This window comes from Epinephelus lanceolatus, chromosome 22, assembly GCF_041903045.1.
Source record: "Epinephelus lanceolatus isolate andai-2023 chromosome 22, ASM4190304v1, whole genome shotgun sequence".
In the NCBI taxonomy this organism is placed as follows: Eukaryota; Metazoa; Chordata; class Actinopteri; order Perciformes; family Serranidae; genus Epinephelus; species Epinephelus lanceolatus.
The window spans coordinates 35,145,679-35,170,853 of record NC_135755.1 but is presented as its reverse complement, the minus strand read 5'-3'; the positions used below and the strand labels follow the sequence as shown (position 1 = coordinate 35,170,853).

Below are 25,175 nucleotides of genomic sequence, written 5' to 3'. Positions count from 1 at the left end.
CACCGCAACCACTGATGAGACTGGCACGACTCAGGTAACAAGTGGGTCAACTGAAGGCACCGACACAACTGATAAATCTGGAACAACTGAGGTGACAAGTGGGCCAACTGAAGGCACCTACACAACTGATAAATCTGGAACAACTGAGGTGACAAGTGGGCCAACTGAATTCACCTACACAACCGATAAAACCGAGGTAACGACTGTGCAAACTGATGGCACCTCTACAACTGATCAAACTCATACAACACATCAATCGTCCACAGTTGGGTCCACTGATGCCTCTTCAACAACCGACCAAACTGATCCAACTGCTGCAGTGTCAACGACTGAGTCCACTAATCCCACTGCAACATCTGACCAAACTGGCACGACGGTCCCAACCTTATCCACTGAGTACACTGATGCAACTTCTTCCACTGACTCCATCAAAACCACTGAGTCAGCTGTAACGAGTCAACCCACTGATGACACATCCACATCTGATCTATCTGGTACAACTGAGGTAACAACTGGGAAAACTGATGGCACCGCAACCACTGATGAGACTGGCACGACTCAGGTAACAAGTGGGTCAACTGAAGGCACCGACACAACTGATAAATCTGGAACAACTGAGGTGACAAGTGGGCCAACTGAATTCACCTACACAACCGATAAAACCGAGGTAACGACTGTGCAAACTGATGGCACCTCTACAACTGATCAAACTTATAAAACATATCAATCGTCCACAGTTGAGTCCACTGATGCCTCTTCAACAACCGACCAAACTATTCAAACCGCTGCAGTGTCAACGACTGAGTCCACTAATCCCACTGCAACATCTGACCAAACTGGCACAACAGTCCCAACCTCATCCAGTGAGTACACTGAAGCAGCTTCTTCCACTGACTCCATCAAAACCACTGAGTCAACTGTAACGAGTCAACCCACTGATGGCACATCCACATCTGATCTATCTGGTACAACTGAGGTAACAACTGGGAAAACTGATGGCACCTCAACCACTGATGAGACTGGCACGACTCAGGTAACAAGTGGGTCAACTGAAGACACCGACACAACTCATAAATCTGGCACTACTCAGGTAACAAGTGTGAGAACTGAAAGCACTGACACAACTGATAAATCTGGAACAACTGAGGTGACAAGTGGGCCAACGGAATTCACCTACACAACCGATAAAACCGAGGTAACGACTGTGCAAACTGATGGCACCTCTACAACTGATCAAACTTATACAACATATCAATCGTCCACAGTTGAGTCCACTGATGCCTCTTCAACAACCGACCAAACTATTCAAACCGCTGCAGTGTCAACGACTGAGTCCACTAATCCCACTGCAACATCTGACCAAACTGGCACAACGGTCTCCATCAAAACCACTGAGTCAACTGTAACGAGTCAACCCACTGATGGCACATCCACATCTGATCTATCTGGTACAACTGAGCTAACAACTGGGAAAACTGATGGCACCGCAACCACTGATGAGACTGGCACGACTCAGGTAACAAGTGGGTCAACTGAAGGCACCGACACAACTGATAAATCTGGAACAACTGAGGTGACAAGTGGACCAACTGAAGGCACCTACACAACTGATAAATCTGGAACAACTGAGGTGACAAGTGGGCCAACTGAATTCACCTACACAACCGATAAAACCGAGGTAACGACTGTGCAAACTGATGGCACCTCTACAACTGATCAAACTCATACAACACATCAATCGTCCACAGTTGGGTCCACTGATGCCTCTTCAACAACCGACCAAACTGATCCAACTGCTGCAGTGTCAACGACTGAGTCCACTAATCCCACTGCAACATCTGACCAAACTGGCACGACGGTCCCAACCTTATCCACTGAGTACACTGATGCAACTTCTTCCACTGACTCCATCAAAACCACTGAGTCAGCTGTAACGAGTCAACCCACTGATGGCACATCCACATCTGATCTATCTGGTACAACTGAGGTAACAACTGGGAAAACTGATGGCACCTCAACCACTGATGAGACTGGCACGACTCAGGTAACAAGTGGGTCAACTGAAGGCACCGACACAACTGATAAATCTGGAACAACTGAGGTGACAAGTGGGCCAACTGAATTCACCTACACAACCGATAAAACCGAGGTAACGACTGTGCAAACTGATGGCACCTCTACAACTGATCAAACTTATACAACATATCAATCGTCCACAGTTGAGTCCACTGATGCCTCTTCAACAACCGACCAAACTATTCAAACCGCTGCAGTGTCAACGACTGAGTCCACTAATCCCACTGCAACATCTGACCAAACTGGCACAACGGTCTCCATCAAAACCACTGAGTCAACTGTAACGAGTCAACCCACTGATGGCACATCCACATCTGATCTATCTGGTACAACTGAGCTAACAACTGGGAAAACTGATGGCACCGCAACCACTGATGAGACTGGCACGACTCAGGTAACAAGTGGGTCAACTGAAGGCACCGACACAACTGATAAATCTGGAACAACTGAGGTGACAAGTGGGCCAACTGAAGGCACCTACACAACTGATAAATCTGGAACAACTGAGGTGACAAGTGGGCCAACTGAATTCACCTACACAACCGATAAAACCGAGGTAACGACTGTGCAAACTGATGGCACCTCTACAACTGATCAAACTCATACAACACATCAATCGTCCACAGTTGGGTCCACTGATGCCTCTTCAACAACCGACCAAACTGATCCAACTGCTGCAGTGTCAACGACTGAGTCCACTAATCCCACTGCAACATCTGACCAAACTGGCACGACGGTCCCAACCTTATCCACTGAGTACACTGATGCAACTTCTTCCACTGACTCCATCAAAACCACTGAGTCAGCTGTAACGAGTCAACCCACTGATGGCACATCCACATCTGATCTATCTGGTACAACTGAGGTAACAACTGGGAAAACTGATGGCACCTCAACCACTGATGAGACTGGCACGACTCAGGTAACAAGTGGGTCAACTGAAGGCACCGACACAACTGATAAATCTGGAACAACTGAGGTGACAAGTGGGCAAACTGAATTCACCTACACAACCGATAAAACCGAGGTAACGACTGTGCAAACTGATGGCACCTCTACAACTGATCAAACTTATACAACATATCAATCGTCCACAGTTGAGTCCACTGATGCCTCTTCAACAACCGACCAAACTATTCAAACCACTGCAGTGTCAACGACTGAGTCCACTAATCCCACTGCAACATCTGACCAAACTGGCACAACAGTCCCAACCTTATCCACTGAGTACACTGAAGCAGCTTCTTCCACTGACTCCATCAAAACCACTGAGTCAACTGTAACGAGTCAACCCACTGATGGCACATCCACATCTGATCTATCTGGTACAACTGAGGTAACAACTGGGAAAACTGATGGCACCTCAACCACTGATGAGACTGGCATGACTCAGGTAACAAGTGGGTCAACTGAAGGCACCGACACAACTCATAAATCTGGCACGACTCAGGTAACAAGTGTGAGAACTGAAAGCACCGACACAACTGATAAATCTGGAACAACTGAGGTGACAAGTGGGCCAACGGAATTCACCTACACAACCGATAAAACCGAGGTAACGACTGTGCAAACTGATGGCACCTCTACAACTGATCAAACTTATACAACATATCGATCGTCCACAGTTGAGTCCACTGATGCCTCTTCAACAACCGACCAAACTATTCAAACCGCTGCAGTGTCAACGACTGAGTCCACTAATCCCACCGCAACATCTGACCAAACTGGCACAACGGTCTCCATCAAAACCACTGAGTCAACTGTAACGAGTCAACCCACTGATGGCACATCCACATCTGATCTATCTGGTACAACTGAGCTAACAACTGGGAAAACTGATGGTACCGCAACCACTGATGAGACTGGCACGACTCAGGTAACAAGTGGGTCAACTGAAGGCACCGACACAACTGATAAATCTGGAACAACTGAGGTGACAAGTGGGCCAACTGAATTCACCTACACAACCGATAAAACCGAGGTAACGACTGTGCAAACTGATGGCACCTCTACAACTGATCAAACTCATACAACACATCAATCGTCCACAGTTGGGTCCACTGATGCCTCTTCAACAACCGACCAAACTGATCCAACTGCTGCAGTGTCAACGACTGAGTCCACTAATCCCACTGCAACATCTGACCAAACTGGCACGACGGTCCCAACCTTATCCACTGAGTACACTGATGCAACTTCTTCCACTGACTCCATCAAAACCACTGAGTCAGCTGTAACGAGTCAACCCACTGATGACACATCCACATCTGATCTATCTGGTACAACTGAGGTAACAACTGGGAAAACTGATGGCACCGCAACCACTGATGAGACTGGCACGACTCAGGTAACAAGTGGGTCAACTGAAGGCACCGACACAACTGATAAATCTGGAACAACTGAGGTGACAAGTGGGCCAACTGAATTCACCTACACAACCGATAAAACCGAGGTAACGACTGTGCAAACTGATGGCACCTCTACAACTGATCAAACTTATAAAACATATCAATCGTCCACAGTTAAGTCCACTGATGCCTCTTCAACAACCGACCAAAATATTCAAACCGCTGCAGTGTCAACGACTGAGTCCACTAATCCCACTGCAACATCTGACCAAACTGGCACAACAGTCCCAACCTCATCCAGTGAGTACACTGAAGCAGCTTCTTCCACTGACTCCATCAAAACCACTGAGTCAACTGTAACGAGTCAACCCACTGATGGCACATCCACATCTGATCTATCTGGTACAACTGAGGTAACAACTGGGAAAACTGATGGCACCTCAACCACTGATGAGACTGGCACGACTCAGGTAACAAGTGGGTCAACTGAAGACACTGACACAACTCATAAATCTGGCACTACTCAGGTAACAAGTGTGAGAACTGAAAGCACTGACACAACTGATAAATCTGGAACAACTGAGGTGACAAGTGGGCCAACGGAATTCACCTACACAACCGATAAAACCGAGGTAACGACTGTGCAAACTGATGGCACCTCTACAACTGATCAAACTTATACAACATATCAATCGTCCACAGTTGAGTCCACTAATCCCACTGCAACATCTGACCAAACTGGCACAACGGTCTCCATCAAAACCACTGAGTCAACTGTAACGAGTCAACCCACTGATGGCACATCCACATCTGATCTATCTGGTACAACTGAGCTAACAACTGGGAAAACTGATGGCACCGCAACCACTGATGAGACTGGCACGACTCAGGTAACAAGTGGGTCAACTGAAGGCACCGACACAACTGATAAATCTGGAACAACTGAGGTGACAAGTGGGCCAACTGAAGGCACCTACACAACTGATAAATCTGGAACAACTGAGGTGACAAGTGGGCCAACTGAATTCACCTACACAACCGATAAAACCGAGGTAACGACTGTGCAAACTGATGGCACCTCTACAACTGATCAAACTCATACAACACATCAATCGTCCACAGTTGGGTCCACTGATGCCTCTTCAACAACGGACCAAACTGATCCAACTGCTGCAGTGTCAACGACTGAGTCCACTAATCCCACTGCAACATCTGACCAAACTGGCACGACGGTCCCAACCTTATCCACTGAGTACACTGATGCAACTTCTTCCACTGACTCCATCAAAACCACTGAGTCAGCTGTAACGAGTCAACCCACTGATGGCACATCCACATCTGATCTATCTGGTACAACTGAGGTAACAACTGGGAAAACTGATGGCACCTCAACCACTGATGAGACTGGCACGACTCAGGTAACAAGTGGGTCAACTGAAGGCACCGACACAACTGATAAATCTGGAACAACTGAGGTGACAAGTGGGCCAACTGAATTCACCTACACAACCGATAAAACCGAGGTAACGACTGTGCAAACTGATGGCACCTCTACAACTGATCAAACTTATACAACATATCAATCGTCCACAGTTGAGTCCACTGATGCCTCTTCAACAACCGACCAAACTATTCAAACCGCTGCAGTGTCAACGACTGAGTCCACTAATCCCACTGCAACATCTGACCAAACTGGCACAACGGTCTCCATCAAAACCACTGAGTCAACTGTAACGAGTCAACCCACTGATGGCACATCCACATCTGATCTATCTGGTACAACTGAGCTAACAACTGGGAAAACTGATGGCACCGCAACCACTGATGAGACTGGCACGACTCAGATAACAAGTGGGTCAACTGAAGGCACCGACACAACTGATAAATCTGGAACAACTGAGGTGACAAGTGGGCCAACTGAAGGCACCTACACAACTGATAAATCTGGAACAACTGAGGTGACAAGTGGGCCAACTGAATTCACCTACACAACCGATAAAACCGAGGTGACGACTGTGCAAACTGATGGCACCTCTACAACTGATCAAACTCATACAACACATCAATCGTCCACAGTTGGGTCCACTGATGCCTCTTCAACAACCGACCAAACTGATCCAACTGCTGCAGTGTCAACGACTGAGTCCACTAATCCCACTGCAACATCTGACCAAACTGGCACGACGGTCCCAACCTTATCCACTGAGTACACTGATGCAACTTCTTCCACTGACTCCATCAAAACCACTGAGTCAGCTGTAACGAGTCAACCCACTGATGGCACATCCACATCTGATCTATCTGGTACAACTGAGGTAACAACTGGGAAAACTGATGGCACCTCAACCACTGATGAGACTGGCACGACTCAGGTAACAAGTGGGTCAACTGAAGGCACCGACACAACTGATAAATCTGGAACAACTGAGGTGACAAGTGGGCAAACTGAATTCACCTACACAACCGATAAAACCGAGGTAACGACTGTGCAAACTGATGGCACCTCTACAACTGATCAAACTCATACAACACATCAATCGTCCACAGTTGGGTCCACTGATGCCTCTTCAACAACCGACCAAATTGATCCAACTGCTGCAGTGTCAACGACTGAGTCCACTAATCCCACTGCAACATCTGACCAAACTGGCACGACGGTCCCAACCTTATCCACTGAGTACACTGATGCAACTTATTCCACTGACTCCATCAAAACCACTGAGTCAGCTGTAACGAGTCAACCCACTGATGACACATCCACATCTGATCTATCTGGTACAACTGAGGTAACAACTGGGAAAACTGATGGCACCTCAACCACTGATGAGACTGGCACGACTCAGGTAACAAGTGGGTCAACTGAAGGCACCGACACAACTCATAAATCTGGCACGACTCAGGTAACAAGTGTGAGAACTGAAAGCACCGACACAACTGATAAATCTGGAACAACTGAGGTGACAAGTGGGCCAACGGAATTCACCTACACAACCGATAAAACCGAGGTAACGACTGTGCAAACTGATGGCACCTCTACAACTGATCAAACTTATACAACATATCAATCGTCCACAGTTGAGTCCACTGATGCCTCTTCAACAACCGACCAAACTATTCAAACCGCTGCAGTGTCAACGACTGAGTCCACTAATCCCACTGCAACATCTGACCAAACTGGCACAACGGTCTCCATCAAAACCACTGAGTCAACTGTAACGAGTCAACCCACTGATGGCACATCCACATCTGATCTATCTGGTACAACTGAGCTAACAACTGGGAAAACTGATGGCACCCCAACCACTGATGAGACTGGCACGACTCAGGTAACAAGTGGGTCAACTGAAGGCACCGACACAACTGATAAATCTGGAACAACTGAGGTGACAAGTGGGCCAACTGAAGGCACCTACACAACTGATAAATCTGGAACAACTGAGGTGACAAGTGGGCCAACTGAATTCACCTACACAACCGATAAAACCGAGGTAACGACTGTGCAAACTGATGGCACCTCTACAACTGATCAAACTCATACAACACATCAATCGTCCACAGTTGGGTCCACTGATGCCTCTTCAACAACCGACCAAACTGATCCAACTGCTGAAGTGTCAACGACTGAGTCCACTAATCCCACTGCAACATCTGACCAAACTGGCACGACGGTCCCAACCTTATCCACTGAGTACACTGATGCAACTTCTTCCACTGACTCCATCAAAACCACTGAGTCAGCTGTAACGAGTCAACCCACTGATGGCACATCCACATCTGACCTTTCTGGTACAACTGAGGTAACAACTGGGAAAACTGATGGCACCTCAACCACTGATGAGACTGGCACGACTCAGGTAACAAGCGGGTCAACTGAAGGCACCGACACAACTGATAAATCTGGAACAACTGAGGTGACAAGTGGGCCAACTGAATTCACCTACACAACCGATAAAACCGAGGTAACGACTGTGCAAACTGATGGCACCTCTACAACTGATCAAACTTATACAACATATCAATCGTCCACAGTTGAGTCCACTGATGCCTCTTCAACAACCGACCAAACTATTCAAACCGCTGCAGTGTCAACGACTGAGTCCACTAATCCCACTGCAACATCTGACCAAACTGGCACAACGGTCTCCATCAAAACCACTGAGTCAACTGTAACGAGTCAACCCACTGATGGCACATCCACATCTGATCTATCTGGTACAACTGAGCTAACAACTGGGAAAACTGATGGCACCGCAACCACTGATGATACTGGCACGACTCAGGTAACAAGTGGGTCAACTGAAGGCACCGACACAACTGATAAATCTGGAACAACTGAGGTGACAAGTGGGCCAACTGAAGGCACCTACACAACTGATAAATCTGGAACAACTGAGGTGACAAGTGGGCCAACTGAATTCACCTACACAACCGATAAAACCGAGGTAACGACTGTGCAAACTGATGGCACCTCTACAACTGATCAAACTCATACAACACATCAATCGTCCACAGTTGGGTCCACTGATGCCTCTTCAACAACCGACCAAACTGATCCAACTGCTGCAGTGTCAACGACTGAGTCCACTAATCCCACTGCAACATCTGACCAAACTGGCACGACGGTCCCAACCTTATCCACTGAGTACACTGATGCAACTTCTTCCACTGACTCCATCAAAACCACTGAGTCAGCTGTAACGAGTCAACCCACTGATGGCACATCCACATCTGACCTTTCTGGTACAACTGAGGTAACAACTGGGAAAACTGATGGCACCTCAACCACTGATGAGACTGGCACGACTCAGGTAACAAGTGGGTCAACTGAAGGCACCGACACAACTGATAAATCTGGAACAACTGAGGTGACAAGTGGGCCAACTGAATTCACCTACACAACCGATAAAACCGAGGTAACGACTGTGCAAACTGATGGCACCTCTACAACTGATCAAACTTATACAACATATCAATCGTCCACAGTTGAGTCCACTGATGCCTCTTCAACAACCGACCAAACTATTCAAACCGCTGCAGTGTCAACGACTGAGTCCACTAATCCCACTGCAACATCTGACCAAACTGGCACAACGGTCTCCATCAAAACCACTGAGTCAACTGTAACGAGTCAACCCACTGATGGCACATCCACATCTGATCTATCTGGTACAACTGAGCTAACAACTGGGAAAACTGATGGCACCGCAACCACTGATGAGACTGGCACGACTCAGATAACAAGTGGGTCAACTGAAGGCACCGACACAACTGATAAATCTGGAACAACTGAGGTGACAAGTGGGCCAACTGAAGGCACCTACACAACTGATAAATCTGGAACAACTGAGGTGACAAGTGGGCCAACTGAATTCACCTACACAACCGATAAAACCGAGGTAACGACTGTGCAAACTGATGGCACCTCTACAACTGATCAAACTCATACAACACATCAATCGTCCACAGTTGGGTCCACTGATGCCTCTTCAACAACCGACCAAACTGATCCAACTGCTGCAGTGTCAACGACTGAGTCCACTAATCCCACTGCAACATCTGACCAAACTGGCACGACGGTCCCAACCTTATCCACTGAGTACACTGATGCAACTTCTTCCACTGACTCCATCAAAACCACTGAGTCAGCTGTAACGAGTCAACCCACTGATGGCACATCCACATCTGATCTATCTGGTACAACTGAGGTAACAACTGGGAAAACTGATGGCACCTCAACCACTGATGAGACTGGCACGACTCAGGTAACAAGTGGGTCAACTGAAGGCACCGACACAACTGATAAATCTGGAACAACTGAGGTGACAAGTGGGCAAACTGAATTCACCTACACAACCGATAAAACCGAGGTAACGACTGTGCAAACTGATGGCACCTCTACAACTGATCAAACTCATACAACACATCAATCGTCCACAGTTGGGTCCACTGATGCCTCTTCAACAACCGACCAAATTGATCCAACTGCTGCAGTGTCAACGACTGAGTCCACTAATCCCACTGCAACATCTGACCAAACTGGCACGACGGTCCCAACCTTATCCACTGAGTACACTGATGCAACTTCTTCCACTGACTCCATCAAAACCACTGAGTCAGCTGTAACGAGTCAACCCACTGATGACACATCCACATCTGATCTATCTGGTACAACTGAGGTAACAACTGGGAAAACTGATGGCACCTCAACCACTGATGAGACTGGCACGACTCAGGTAACAAGTGGGTCAACTGAAGGCACCGACACAACTCATAAATCTGGCACGACTCAGGTAACAAGTGTGAGAACTGAAAGCACCGACACAACTGATAAATCTGGAACAACTGAGGTGACAAGTGGGCCAACGGAATTCACCTACACAACCGATAAAACCGAGGTAACGACTGTGCAAACTGATGGCACCTCTACAACTGATCAAACTTATACAACATATCAATCGTCCACAGTTGAGTCCACTGATGCCTCTTCAACAACCGACCAAACTATTCAAACCGCTGCAGTGTCAACGACTGAGTCCACTAATCCCACTGCAACATCTGACCAAACTGGCACAACGGTCTCCATCAAAACCACTGAGTCAACTGTAACGAGTCAACCCACTGATGGCACATCCACATCTGATCTATCTGGTACAACTGAGCTAACAACTGGGAAAACTGATGGCACCCCAACCACTGATGAGACTGGCACGACTCAGGTAACAAGTGGGTCAACTGAAGGCACCGACACAACTGATAAATCTGGAACAACTGAGGTGACAAGTGGGCCAACTGAAGGCACCTACACAACTGATAAATCTGGAACAACTGAGGTGACAAGTGGGCCAACTGAATTCACCTACACAACCGATAAAACCGAGGTAACGACTGTGCAAACTGATGGCACCTCTACAACTGATCAAACTCATACAACACATCAATCGTCCACAGTTGGGTCCACTGATGCCTCTTCAACAACCGACCAAACTGATCCAACTGCTGAAGTGTCAACGACTGAGTCCACTAATCCCACTGCAACATCTGACCAAACTGGCACGACGGTCCCAACCTTATCCACTGAGTACACTGATGCAACTTCTTCCACTGACTCCATCAAAACCACTGAGTCAGCTGTAACGAGTCAACCCACTGATGGCACATCCACATCTGACCTTTCTGGTACAACTGAGGTAACAACTGGGAAAACTGATGGCACCTCAACCACTGATGAGACTGGCACGACTCAGGTAACAAGCGGGTCAACTGAAGGCACCGACACAACTGATAAATCTGGAACAACTGAGGTGACAAGTGGGCCAACTGAATTCACCTACACAACCGATAAAACCGAGGTAACGACTGTGCAAACTGATGGCACCTCTACAACTGATCAAACTTATACAACATATCAATCGTCCACAGTTGAGTCCACTGATGCCTCTTCAACAACCGACCAAACTATTCAAACCGCTGCAGTGTCAACGACTGAGTCCACTAATCCCACTGCAACATCTGACCAAACTGGCACAACGGTCTCCATCAAAACCACTGAGTCAACTGTAACGAGTCAACCCACTGATGGCACATCCACATCTGATCTATCTGGTACAACTGAGCTAACAACTGGGAAAACTGATGGCACCGCAACCACTGATGATACTGGCACGACTCAGGTAACAAGTGGGTCAACTGAAGGCACCGACACAACTGATAAATCTGGAACAACTGAGGTGACAAGTGGGCCAACTGAAGGCACCTACACAACTGATAAATCTGGAACAACTGAGGTGACAAGTGGGCCAACTGAATTCACCTACACAACCGATAAAACCGAGGTAACGACTGTGCAAACTGATGGCACCTCTACAACTGATCAAACTCATACAACACATCAATCGTCCACAGTTGGGTCCACTGATGCCTCTTCAACAACCGACCAAACTGATCCAACTGCTGCAGTGTCAACGACTGAGTCCACTAATCCCACTGCAACATCTGACCAAACTGGCACGACGGTCCCAACCTTATCCACTGAGTACACTGATGCAACTTCTTCCACTGACTCCATCAAAACCACTGAGTCAGCTGTAACGAGTCAACCCACTGATGGCACATCCACATCTGACCTTTCTGGTACAACTGAGGTAACAACTGGGAAAACTGATGGCACCTCAACCACTGATGAGACTGGCACGACTCAGGTAACAAGTGGGTCAACTGAAGGCACCGACACAACTGATAAATCTGGAACAACTGAGGTGACAAGTGGGCCAACTGAATTCACCTACACAACCGATAAAACCGAGGTAACGACTGTGCAAACTGATGGCACCTCTACAACTGATCAAACTTATACAACATATCAATCGTCCACAGTTGAGTCCACTGATGCCTCTTCAACAACCGACCAAACTATTCAAACCGCTGCAGTGTCAACGACTGAGTCCACTAATCCCACTGCAACATCTGACCAAACTGGCACAACAGTCCCAACCTTATCCACTGAGTACACTGAAGCAGCTTCTTCCACTGACTCCATCAAAACCACTGAGTCAACTGTAACGAGTCAACCCACTGATGGCACATCCACATCTGATCTATCTGGTACAACTGAGGTAACAACTGGAAAAACTGATGGCACCTCAACCACTGATGAGATTGGCACGACTCAGGTAACAAGTGGGTCAACTGAATTCACCTACACAACCGATAAAACCGAGGTAACGACTGTGCAAACTGATGGCACCTCTACAACTGATCAAACTTATACAACATATCAATCGTCCACAGTTGAGTCCACTGATGCCTCTTCAACAACCGACCAAACTATTCAAACCGCTGCAGTGTCAACGACTGAGTCCACTAATCCCACTGCAACATCTGACCAAACTGGCACAACAGTCCCAACCTTATCCACTGACTACACTGAAGCAGCTTCTTCCACTGACTCCATCAAAACCACTGAGTCAACGGTAACGAGTCAACCCACTGATGGCACATCCACATCTGATCTATCTGGTACAACTGAGGTAACAACTGGAAAAACTGATGGCACCTCAACCACTGATGAGACTGGCACGACTCAGGTAACAAGTGGGTCAACTGAAGGCCCCGACACAACTGATAAATCTGGAACAACTGAGGTGACAAGTGGGCCAACTGAAGGCACCTACACAACTGATAAATCTGGAACAACTGAGGTGACAAGTGGGCCAACTGAAGGCACCTACACAACTGATAAATCTGGAACAACTGAGGTGACAAGTGGGCCAACTGAATTCACCTACACAACCGATAAAACCGAGGTAACGACTGTGCAAACTGATGGCACCTCTACAACTGATCAAACTTATACAACACATCAATCGTCCACAGTTGAGTCCACTGATGCCTCTTCAACAACCGACCGAACTATTCAAACTGCTGCAGTGTCAACGACTGAGTCCACTAATCCAACTGCAAAATCTGACCAAACTGGCACGACGGTCCCAACCTTATCCACTGAGTACACTGATGCAACTTCTTCCACTGACTCCATCAGAACCTCTGAGTCAGCTGTAACGAGTCAACCCACTGATGGCACATCCACATCTGATCTATCTGGTACAACTGAGGTAACAACTGGGAAAACTGATGGCACCTCAACCACTGATGAGACTGGCACGACTCAGGTAACAAGTGGGTCAACTGAAGGCACCGACACAACTGATAAATCTGGAACAACTGAGGTGACAAGTGGGCCAACTGAATTCACCTACACAACCGATAACACCGAGGTAACGACTGTGCAAACTGATGGCACCTCTACAACTGATCAAACTTATACAACGTATCAATCGTCCACAGTTGAGTCCACTGATGCCTCTTCAACAACTGACCAAACTATTCAAACCGCTGCACTGTCAACGACTGAGTCCACTAATCCCACTGCAACATCTGACCAAACTGGTACGACGGTCCCAACCTTATCCACTGAGTACACTGATGCAACTTCTTCCACTGACTCCATCAAAACCACTGAGTCAACTGTAACGAGTCAACCCACTGATGGCACATCCACATCTGATCTATCTGGTACAACTGAGGTAACAACTGGGAAAACTGATGGCACCTCAACCACTGATGAGACTGGCACGACTCAGGTAACAAGTGGGTCAACTGAAGGCACCGACACAACTGATAAATCTGGAACAACTGAGGTGACAAGTGGGCCAACTGAAGGCACCTACACAACTGGTAAAACCGAGGTAACGACTGCGCAAACTGATGGCACCTCTACAACTGATCAAATTTATACAACACATCAGTCGTCCACAGTTGAGTCCACTGATGCCTCTACAACAACCGACCAAACTGATCCAACTGCTGCAGTGTCAACGACTGAGTCCACTAATCCCACTGCAACATCTGACCAAACTGGCACGACGGTCCCAACCTTATCCACTGAGTACACTGATGCAACTTCTTCCACTGACTCCATCAAAACCACTGAGTCAACTGTAACGAGTCAACCCACTGATGGCACATCCACATCTGATCTATCTGGTACAACTGAGGTAACAACTGGGAAAACTGATGGCACCTCAACCACTGATGAGACTGGCACGACTCAGGTAACAAGTGGGTCAACTGAAGGCACCGACACAACTGATAAATCTGGAACAACTGAGGTGACAAGTGGGCCAACTGAAGGCACCTACACAACTGATAAATCTGGAACAACTGAGGTGACAAGTGGGCCAACTGAATTCACCTACACAACCGATAAAACCGAGGTAACGACTGTGCAAACTGATGGCACCTCTACAACTGATCAAACTTATACAACACATCAATCGTCCACAGTTGAGTCCACTGATGCCTCTTCAACAACCGACCGAAGTATTCAAACCGCTGCAGTGTCAACGACTGAGTCCACTAATCCCACTGCAACATCTGACCAAACTGGCACAACAGTCCCAACCTTATCCACTGAGTACACTGATGCAACTTCTTCCACTGACTCCATCAAAACCACTGAGTCAACTGTAACGAGTCAACCCACTGATGGCACATCCACATCTGATCTATCTGGTACAACTGAGCTAACAACTGGGAAAACTGATGGCACCGCAACCACTGATGATACTGGCACGACTCAGGTAACAAGTGGGTCAACTGAAGGCACCGACACAACTGATAAATCTGGAACAACTGAGGTGACAAGTGGGCCAACTGAAGGCACCTACACAACTGATAAATCTGGAACAACTGAGGTGACAAGTGGGCCAACTGAATTCACCTACACAACCGATAAAACCGAGGTAACGACTGTGCAAACTGATGGCACCTCTACAACTGATCAAACTCATACAACACATCAATCGTCCACAGTTGGGTCCACTGATGCCTCTTCAACAACCGACCAAACTGATCCAACTGCTGCAGTGTCAACGACTGAGTCCACTAATCCCACTGCAACATCTGACCAAACTGGCACGACGGTCCCAACCTTATCCACTGAGTACACTGATGCAACTTCTTCCACTGACTCCATCAAAACCACTGAGTCAGCTGTAACGAGTCAACCCACTGATGACACATCCACATCTGATCTATCTGGTACAACTGAGGTAACAACTGGGAAAACTGATGGCACCGCAACCACTGATGAGACTGGCACGACTCAGGTAACAAGTGGGTCAACTGAAGGCACCGACACAACTGATAAATCTGGAACAACTGAGGTGACAAGTGGGCCAACTGAATTCACCTACACAACCGATAAAACCGAGGTAACGACTGTGCAAACTGATGGCACCTCTACAACTGATCAAACTTATAAAACATATCAATCGTCCACAGTTAAGTCCACTGATGCCTCTTCAACAACCGACCAAACTATTCAAACCGCTGCAGTGTCAACGACTGAGTCCACTAATCCCACTGCAACATCTGACCAAACTGGCACAACAGTCCCAACCTCATCCAGTGAGTACACTGAAGCAGCTTCTTCCACTGATTCCATCAAAACCACTGAGTCAACTGTAACGAGTCAACCCACTGATGGCACATCCACATCTGATCTATCTGGTACAACTGAGGTAACAACTGGGAAAACTGATGGCACCTCAACCACTGATGAGACTGGCACGACTCAGGTAACAAGTGGGTCAACTGAAGGCACCGACACAACTCATAAATCTGGCACGACTCAGGTAACAAGTGTGAGAACTGAAAGCACCGACACAACTGATAAATCTGGAACAACTGAGGTGACAAGTGGGCCAACGGAATTCACCTACACAACCGATAAAACCGAGGTAACGACTGTGCAAACTGATGGCACCTCTACAACTGATCAAACTTATACAACATATCAATCGTCCACAGTTGAGTCCACTGATGCCTCTTCAACAACCGACCAAACTATTCAAACCGCTGCAGTGTCAACGACTGAGTCCACTAATCCCACTGCAACATCTGACCAAACTGGCACAACGGTCTCCATCAAAACCACTGAGTCAACTGTAACGAGTCAACCCACTGATGGCACATCCACATCTGATCTATCTGGTACAACTGAGCTAACAACTGGGAAAACTGATGGCACCCCAACCACTGATGAGACTGGCACGACTCAGGTAACAAGTGGGTCAACTGAAGGCACCGACACAACTGATAAATCTGGAACAACTGAGGTGACAAGTGGGCCAACTGAAGGCACCTACACAACTGATAAATCTGGAACAACTGAGGTGACAAGTGGGCCAACTGAATTCACCTACACAACCGATAAAACCGAGGTAACGACTGTGCAAACTGATGGCACCTCTACAACTGATCAAACTCATACAACACATCAATCGTCCACAGTTGGGTCCACTGATGCCTCTTCAACAACCGACCAAACTGATCCAACTGCTGCAGTGTCAACGACTGAGTCCACTAATCCCACTGCAACATCTGACCAAACTGGCACGACGGTCCCAACCTTATCCACTGAGTACACTGATGCAACTTCTTCCACTGACTCCATCAAAACCACTGAGTCAGCTGTAACGAGTCAACCCACTGATGGCACATCCACATCTGACCTTTCTGGTACAACTGAGGTAACAACTGGGAAAACTGATGGCACCTCAACCACTGATGAGACTGGCACGACTCAGGTAACAAGCGGGTCAACTGAAGGCACCGACACAACTGATAAATCTGGAACAACTGAGGTGACAAGTGGGCCAACTGAATTCACCTACACAACCGATAAAACCGAGGTAACGACTGTGCAAACTGATGGCACCTCTACAACTGATCAAACTTATACAACATATCAATCGTCCACAGTTGAGTCCACTGATGCCTCTTCAACAACCGACCAAACTATTCAAACCGCTGCAGTGTCAACGACTGAGTCCACTAATCCCACTGCAACATCTGACCAAACTGGCACAACGGTCTCCATCAAAACCACTGAGTCAACTGTAACGAGTCAACCCACTGATGGCACATCCACATCTGATCTATCTGGTACAACTGAGCTAACAACTGGGAAAACTGATGGTACCGCAACCACTGATGAGACTGGCACGACTCAGGTAACAAGTGGGTCAACTGAAGGCACCGACACAACTGATAAATCTGGAACAACTGAGGTGACAAGTGGGCCAACTGAAGGCACCTACACAACTGATAAATCTGGAACAACTGAGGTGACAAGTGGGCCAACTGAATTCACCTACACAACCGATAAAACCGAGGTAACGACTGTGCAAACTGATGGCACCTCTACAACTGATCAAACTCATACAACACATCAATCGTCCACAGTTGGGTCCACTGATGCCTCTTCAACAACCGACCAAATTGATCCAACTGCTGCAGTGTCAACGACTGAGTCCACTAATCCCACTGCAACATCTGACCAAACTGGCACGACGGTCCCAACCTTATCCACTGAGTACACTGATGCAACTTCTTCCACTGACTCCATCAAAACCACTGAGTCAGCTGTAACGAGTCAACCCACTGATGACACATCCACATCTGATCTATCTGGTACAACTGAGGTAACAACTGGGAAAACTGATGGCACCTCAACCACTGATGAGACTGGCACGACTCAGGTAACAAGTGGGTCAACTGAAGGCACCGACACAACTCATAAATCTGGCACGACTCAGGTAACAAGTGTGAGAACTGAAAGCACCGACACAACTGATAAATCTGGAACAACTGAGGTGACAAGTGGGCCAACGGAATTCACCTACACAACCGATAAAACCGAGGTAACGACTGTGCAAACTGATGGCACCTCTACAACTGATCAAACTTATACAACATATCAATCGTCCACAGTTGAGTCCACTGATGCCTCTTCAACAACCGACCAAACTATTCAAACCGCTGCAGTGTCAACGACTGAGTCCACTAATCCCACTGCAACATCTGACCAAACTGGCACAACGGTCTCCATCAAAACCACTGAGTCAACTGTAACGAGTCAACCCACTGATGGCACATCCACATCTGATCTATCTGGTACAACTGAGCTAACAACTGGGAAAACTGATGGCACCCCAACCACTGATGAGACTGGCACGACTCAGGTAACAAGTGGGTCAACTGAAGGCACCGACACAACTGATAAATCTGGAACAACTGAGGTGACAAGTGGGCCAACTGAAGGCACCTACACAACTGATAAATCTGGAACAACTGAGGTGACAAGTGGGCCAACTGAATTCACCTACACAACCGATAAAACCGAGGTAACGACTGTGCAAACTGATGGCACCTCTACAACTGATCAAACTCATACAACACATCAATCGTCCACAGTTGGGTCCACTGATGCCTCTTCAACAACCGACCAAACTGATCCAACTGCTGAAGTGTCAACGACTGAGTCCACTAATCCCACTGCAACATCTGACCAAACTGGCACGACGGTCCCAACCTTATCCACTGAGTACACTGATGCAACTTCTTCCACTGACTCCATCAAAACCACTGAGTCAGCTGTAACGAGTCCACCCACTGATGGCACATCCACATCTGACCTTTCTGGTACAACTGAGGTAACAACTGGGAAAACTGATGGCACCTCAACCACTGATGAGACTGGCACGACTCAGGTAACAAGCGGGTCAACTGAAGGCACCGACACAACTGATAAATCTGGAACAACTGAGGTGACAAGTGGGCCAACTGAATTCACCTACACAACCGATAAAACCGAGGTAACGACTGTGCAAACTGATGGCACCTCTACAACTGATCAAACTTATACAACATATCAATCGTCCACAGTTGAGTCCACTGATGCCTCTTCAACAACCGACCAAACTATTCAAACCGCTGCAGTGTCAACGACTGAGTCCACTAATCCCACTGCAACATCTGACCAAACTGGCACAACGGTCTCCATCAAAACCACTGAGTCAACTGTAACGAGTCAACCCACTGATGGCACATCCACATCTGATCTATCTGGTACAACTGAGCTAACAACTGGGAAAACTGATGGCACCGCAACCACTGATGATACTGGCACGACTCAGGTAACAAGTGGGTCAACTGAAGGCACCGACACAACTGATAAATCTGGAACAACTGAGGTGACAAGTGGGCCAACTGAAGGCACCTACACAACTGATAAATCTGGAACAACTGAGGTGACAAGTGGGCCAACTGAATTCACCTACACAACCGATAAAACCGAGGTAACGACTGTGCAAACTGATGGCACCTCTACAACTGATCAAACTCATACAACACATCAATCGTCCACAGTTGGGTCCACTGATGCCTCTTCAACAACCGACCAAACTGATCCAACTGCTGCAGTGTCAACGACTGAGTCCACTAATCCCACTGCAACATCTGACCAAACTGGCACGACGGTCCCAACCTTATCCACTGAGTACACTGATGCAACTTCTTCCACTGACTCCATCAAAACCACTGAGTCAGCTGTAACGAGTCAACCCACTGATGGCACATCCACATCTGACCTTTCTGGTACAACTGAGGTAACAACTGGGAAAACTGATGGCACCTCAACCACTGATGAGACTGGCACGACTCAGGTAACAAGTGGGTCAACTGAAGGCACCGACACAACTGATAAATCTGGAACAACTGAGGTGACAAGTGGGCCAACTGAATTCACCTACACAACCGATAAAACCGAGGTAACGACTGTGCAAACTGATGGCACCTCTACAACTGATCAAACTTATACAACATATCAATCGTCCACAGTTGAGTCCACTGATGCCTCTTCAACAACCGACCAAACTATTCAAACCGCTGCAGTGTCAACGACTGAGTCCACTAATCCCACTGCAACATCTGACCAAACTGGCACAACAGTCCCAACCTTATCCACTGAGTACACTGAAGCAGCTTCTTCCACTGACTCCATCAAAACCACTGAGTCAACTGTAACGAGTCAACCCACTGATGGCACATCCACATCTGATCTATCTGGTACAACTGAGGTAACAACTGGAAAAACTGATGGCACCTCAACCACTGATGAGACTGGCACGACTCAGGTAACAAGTGGGTCAACTGAATTCACCTACACAACCGATAAAACCGAGGTAACGACTGTGCAAACTGATGGCACCTCTACAACTGATCAAACTTATACAACATATCAATCGTCCACAGTTGAGTCCACTGATGCCTCTTCAACAACCGACCAAACTATTCAAACCGCTGCAGTGTCAACGACTGAGTCCACTAATCCCACTGCAACATCTGACCAAACTGGCACAACAGTCCCAACCTTATCCACTGACTACACTGAAGCAGCTTCTTCCACTGACTCCATCAAAACCACTGAGTCAACGGTAACGAGTCAACCCACTGATGGCACATCCACATCTGATCTATCTGGTACAACTGAGGTAACAACTGGAAAAACTGATGGCACCTCAACCACTGATGAGACTGGCACGACTCAGGTAACAAGTGGGTCAACTGAAGGCCCCGACACAACTGATAAATCTGGAACAACTGAGGTGACAAGTGGGCCAACTGAAGGCACCTACACAACTGATAAATCTGGAACAACTGAGGTGACAAGTGGGCCAACTGAAGGCACCTACACAACTGATAAATCTGGAACAACTGAGGTGACAAGTGGGCCAACTGAATTCACCTACACAACCGATAAAACCGAGGTAACGACTGTGCAAACTGATGGCACCTCTACAACTGATCAAACTTATACAACACATCAATCGTCCACAGTTGAGTCCACTGATGCCTCTTCAACAACCGACCGAACTATTCAAACTGCTGCAGTGTCAACGACTGAGTCCACTAATCCAACTGCAAAATCTGACCAAACTGGCACGACGGTCCCAACCTTATCCACTGAGTACACTGATGCAACTTCTTCCACTGACTCCATCAGAACCTCTGAGTCAGCTGTAACGAGTCAACCCACTGATGGCACATCCACATCTGATCTATCTGGTACAACTGAGGTAACAACTGGGAAAACTCATGGCACCTCAACCACTGATGAGACTGGCACGACTCAGGTAACAAGTGGGTCAACTGAAGGCACCGACACAACTGATAAATCTGGAACAACTGAGGTGACAAGTGGGCCAACTGAATTCACCTACACAACCGATAACACCGAGGTAACGACTGTGCAAACTGATGGCACCTCTACAACTGATCAAACTTATACAACGTATCAATCGTCCACAGTTGAGTCCACTGATGCCTCTTCAACAACTGACCAAACTATTCAAACCGCTGCAGTGTCAACGACTGAGTCCACTAATCCCACTGCAACATCTGACCAAACTGGTACGACGGTCCCAACCTTATCCACTGAGTACACTGATGCAACTTCTTCCACTGACTCCATCAAAACCACTGAGTCAACTGTAACGAGTCAACCCACTGATGGCACATCCACATCTGATCTATCTGGTACAACTGAGGTAACAACTGGGAAAACTGATGGCACCTCAACCACTGATGAGACTGGCACGACTCAGGTAACAAGTGGGTCAACTGAAGGCACCGACACAACTGATAAATCTGGAACAACTGAGGTGACAAGTGGGCCAACTGAAGGCACCTACACAACTGGTAAAACCGAGGTAACGACTGCGCAAACTGATGGCACCTCTACAACTGATCAAATTTATACAACACATCAGTCGTCCACAGTTGAGTCCACTGATGCCTCTACAACAACCGACCAAACTGATCCAACTGCTGCAGTGTCAACGACTGAGTCCACTAATCCCACTGCAACATCTGACCAAACTGGCACGACGGTCCCAACCTTATCCACTGAGTACACTGATGCAACTTCTTCCACTGACTCCATCAAAACCACTGAGTCAACTGTAACGAGTCAACCCACTGATGGCACATCCACATCTGATCTATCTGGTACAACTGAGGTAACAACTGGGAAAACTGATGGCACCTCAACCACTGATGAGACTGGCACGACTCAGGTAACAAGTGGGTCAACTGAAGGCACCGACACAACTGATAAATCTGGAACAACTGAGGTGACAAGTGGGCCAACTGAAGGCACCTACACAACTGATAAATCTGGAACAACTGAGGTGACAAGTGGGCCAACTGAATTCACCTACACAACCGATAAAACCGAGGTAACGACTGTGCAAACTGATGGCACCTCTACAACTGATCAAACTTATACAACACATCAATCGTCCACAGTTGAGTCCACTGATGCCTCTTCAACAACCGACCGAAGTATTCAAACCGCTGCAGTGTCAACGACTGAGTCCACTAATCCCACTGCAACATCTGACCAAACTGGCACAACAGTCCCAACCTTATCCACTGAGTACACTGATGCAACTTCTTCCACTGACTCCATCAAAACCACTGAGTCAACTGTAACGAGTCAACCCACTGATGGCACATCCACATCTGATCTATCTGGTACAACTGAGCTAACAACTGGGAAAACTGATGGCACCTCACCCACTGATGAGACTGGCACGACTCAGGTAACAAGTGGGTCAACTGAAGGCACCGACACAACTGATAAATCTGGAACAACTGAGGTGACAAGTGGGCCAACTGAAGGCACCTACACAACTGATAAATCTGGAACAACTGAGGTGACAAGTGGGCCAACTGAATTCACCTACACAACCGATAAAACCGAGGTAACGACTGTGCAAACTGATGGCACCTCTACAACTGATCAAACTCATACAACACATCAATCGTCCACAGTTGGGTCCACTGATGCCTCTTCAACAACCGACCAAACTGATCCAACTGCTGCAGTGTCAACGACTGAGTCCACTAATCCCACTGCAACATCTGACCAAACTGGCACGACGGTCCCAACCTTATCCACTGAGTACACTGATGCAACTTCTTCCACTGACTCCATCAAAACCACTGAGTCAGCTGTAACGAGTCAACCCACTGATGGCACATCCACATCTGATCTATCTGGTACAACTGAGGCAACAACTGGGAAAACTGATGGCACCTCAACCACTGATGAGACTGGCACGACTCAGGTAACAAGTGGGTCAACTGAAGGCACCGACACAACTGATAAATCTGGAACAACTGAGGTGACAAGTGGGCCAACTGAATTCACCTACACAACCGATAAAACCGAGGTAACGACTGTGCAAACTGATGGCACCTCTACAACTGATCAAACTTATACAACATATCAATCGTCCACAGTTGAGTCCACTGATGCCTCTTCAACAACCGACCAAACTATTCAAACCGCTGCAGTGTCAACGACTGAGTCCACTAATCCCACTGCAACATCTGACCAAACTGGCACAACAGTCCCAACCTTATCCACTGAGTACACTGAAGCAGCTTCTTCCACTGACTCCATCAAAACCACTGAGTCAACTGTAACGAGTCAACCCACTGATGGCACATCCACATCTGATCTATCTGGTACAACTGAGGTAACAACTGGAAAAACTGATGGCACCTCAACCACTGATGAGATTGGCACGACTCAGGTAACAAGTGGGTCAACTGAATTCACCTACACAACCGATAAAACCGAGGTAACGACTGTGCAAACTGATGGCATCTCTACAACTGATCAAACTTATACAACATATCAATCGTCCACAGTTGAGTCCACTGATGCCTCTTCAACAACCGACCAAACTGATCCAACTGCTGCAGTGTCAACGACTGAGTCCACTAATCCCACTGCAACATCTGACCAACCTGGCACGACGGTTCCAACCTTATCCACTGAGTACACTGATGCAACTTCTTCCACTGACTCCATCAAAACCACTGAGTCAACTGTAACGAGTCAACCCACTGATGGCACATCCACATCTGATCTATCTGGTACAACTGAGGTAACAACTGGGAAAACTGATGGCACCTCAACCACTGATGAGACTGGCATGACTCAGGTAACAAGTGGGTCAACTGAAGGCACCGACACAACTGATAAATCTGGAACAACTGAGGTGACAAGTGGGCCAACTGAAGGCACCTACACAACTGATAAATCTGGAACAACTGAGGTGACAAGTGGGCCAACTGAATTCACCTACACAACCGATAAAACCGAGGTAACGACTGTGCAAACTGATGGCACCTCTACAACTGATCAAACTTATACGACACATCAATCGTCCACAGTTGAGTCCACTGATGCCTCTTCAACAACCGACCAAACTATTCAAACCGCTGCAGTATCAACGACTGAGTCCACTAATCCCACTGCAACATCTGACCAAA

The 25,175-nt window shown here is 47.5% G+C and overlaps 1 protein-coding gene across 1 annotated transcript in view; it reads left to right on the top strand.

Moving 5' to 3' along the window:
- Positions 1–25,175, top strand: part of LOC144459688 (uncharacterized) — a 42,396-nt gene that overhangs the window by 15,826 nt on the left and 1,395 nt on the right. The window contains exons 5-9 of the mRNA XM_078164133.1: positions 1,749–1,878; positions 2,220–5,545; positions 10,130–14,572; positions 14,621–18,332; positions 21,081–24,133. Of these exons, the coding sequence (XP_078020259.1) occupies positions 1,749–1,878; positions 2,220–5,545; positions 10,130–14,572; positions 14,621–18,332; positions 21,081–24,133 (14,664 nt within the window). The remainder of the gene's footprint in view (positions 1–1,748; positions 1,879–2,219; positions 5,546–10,129; positions 14,573–14,620; positions 18,333–21,080; positions 24,134–25,175) is intronic.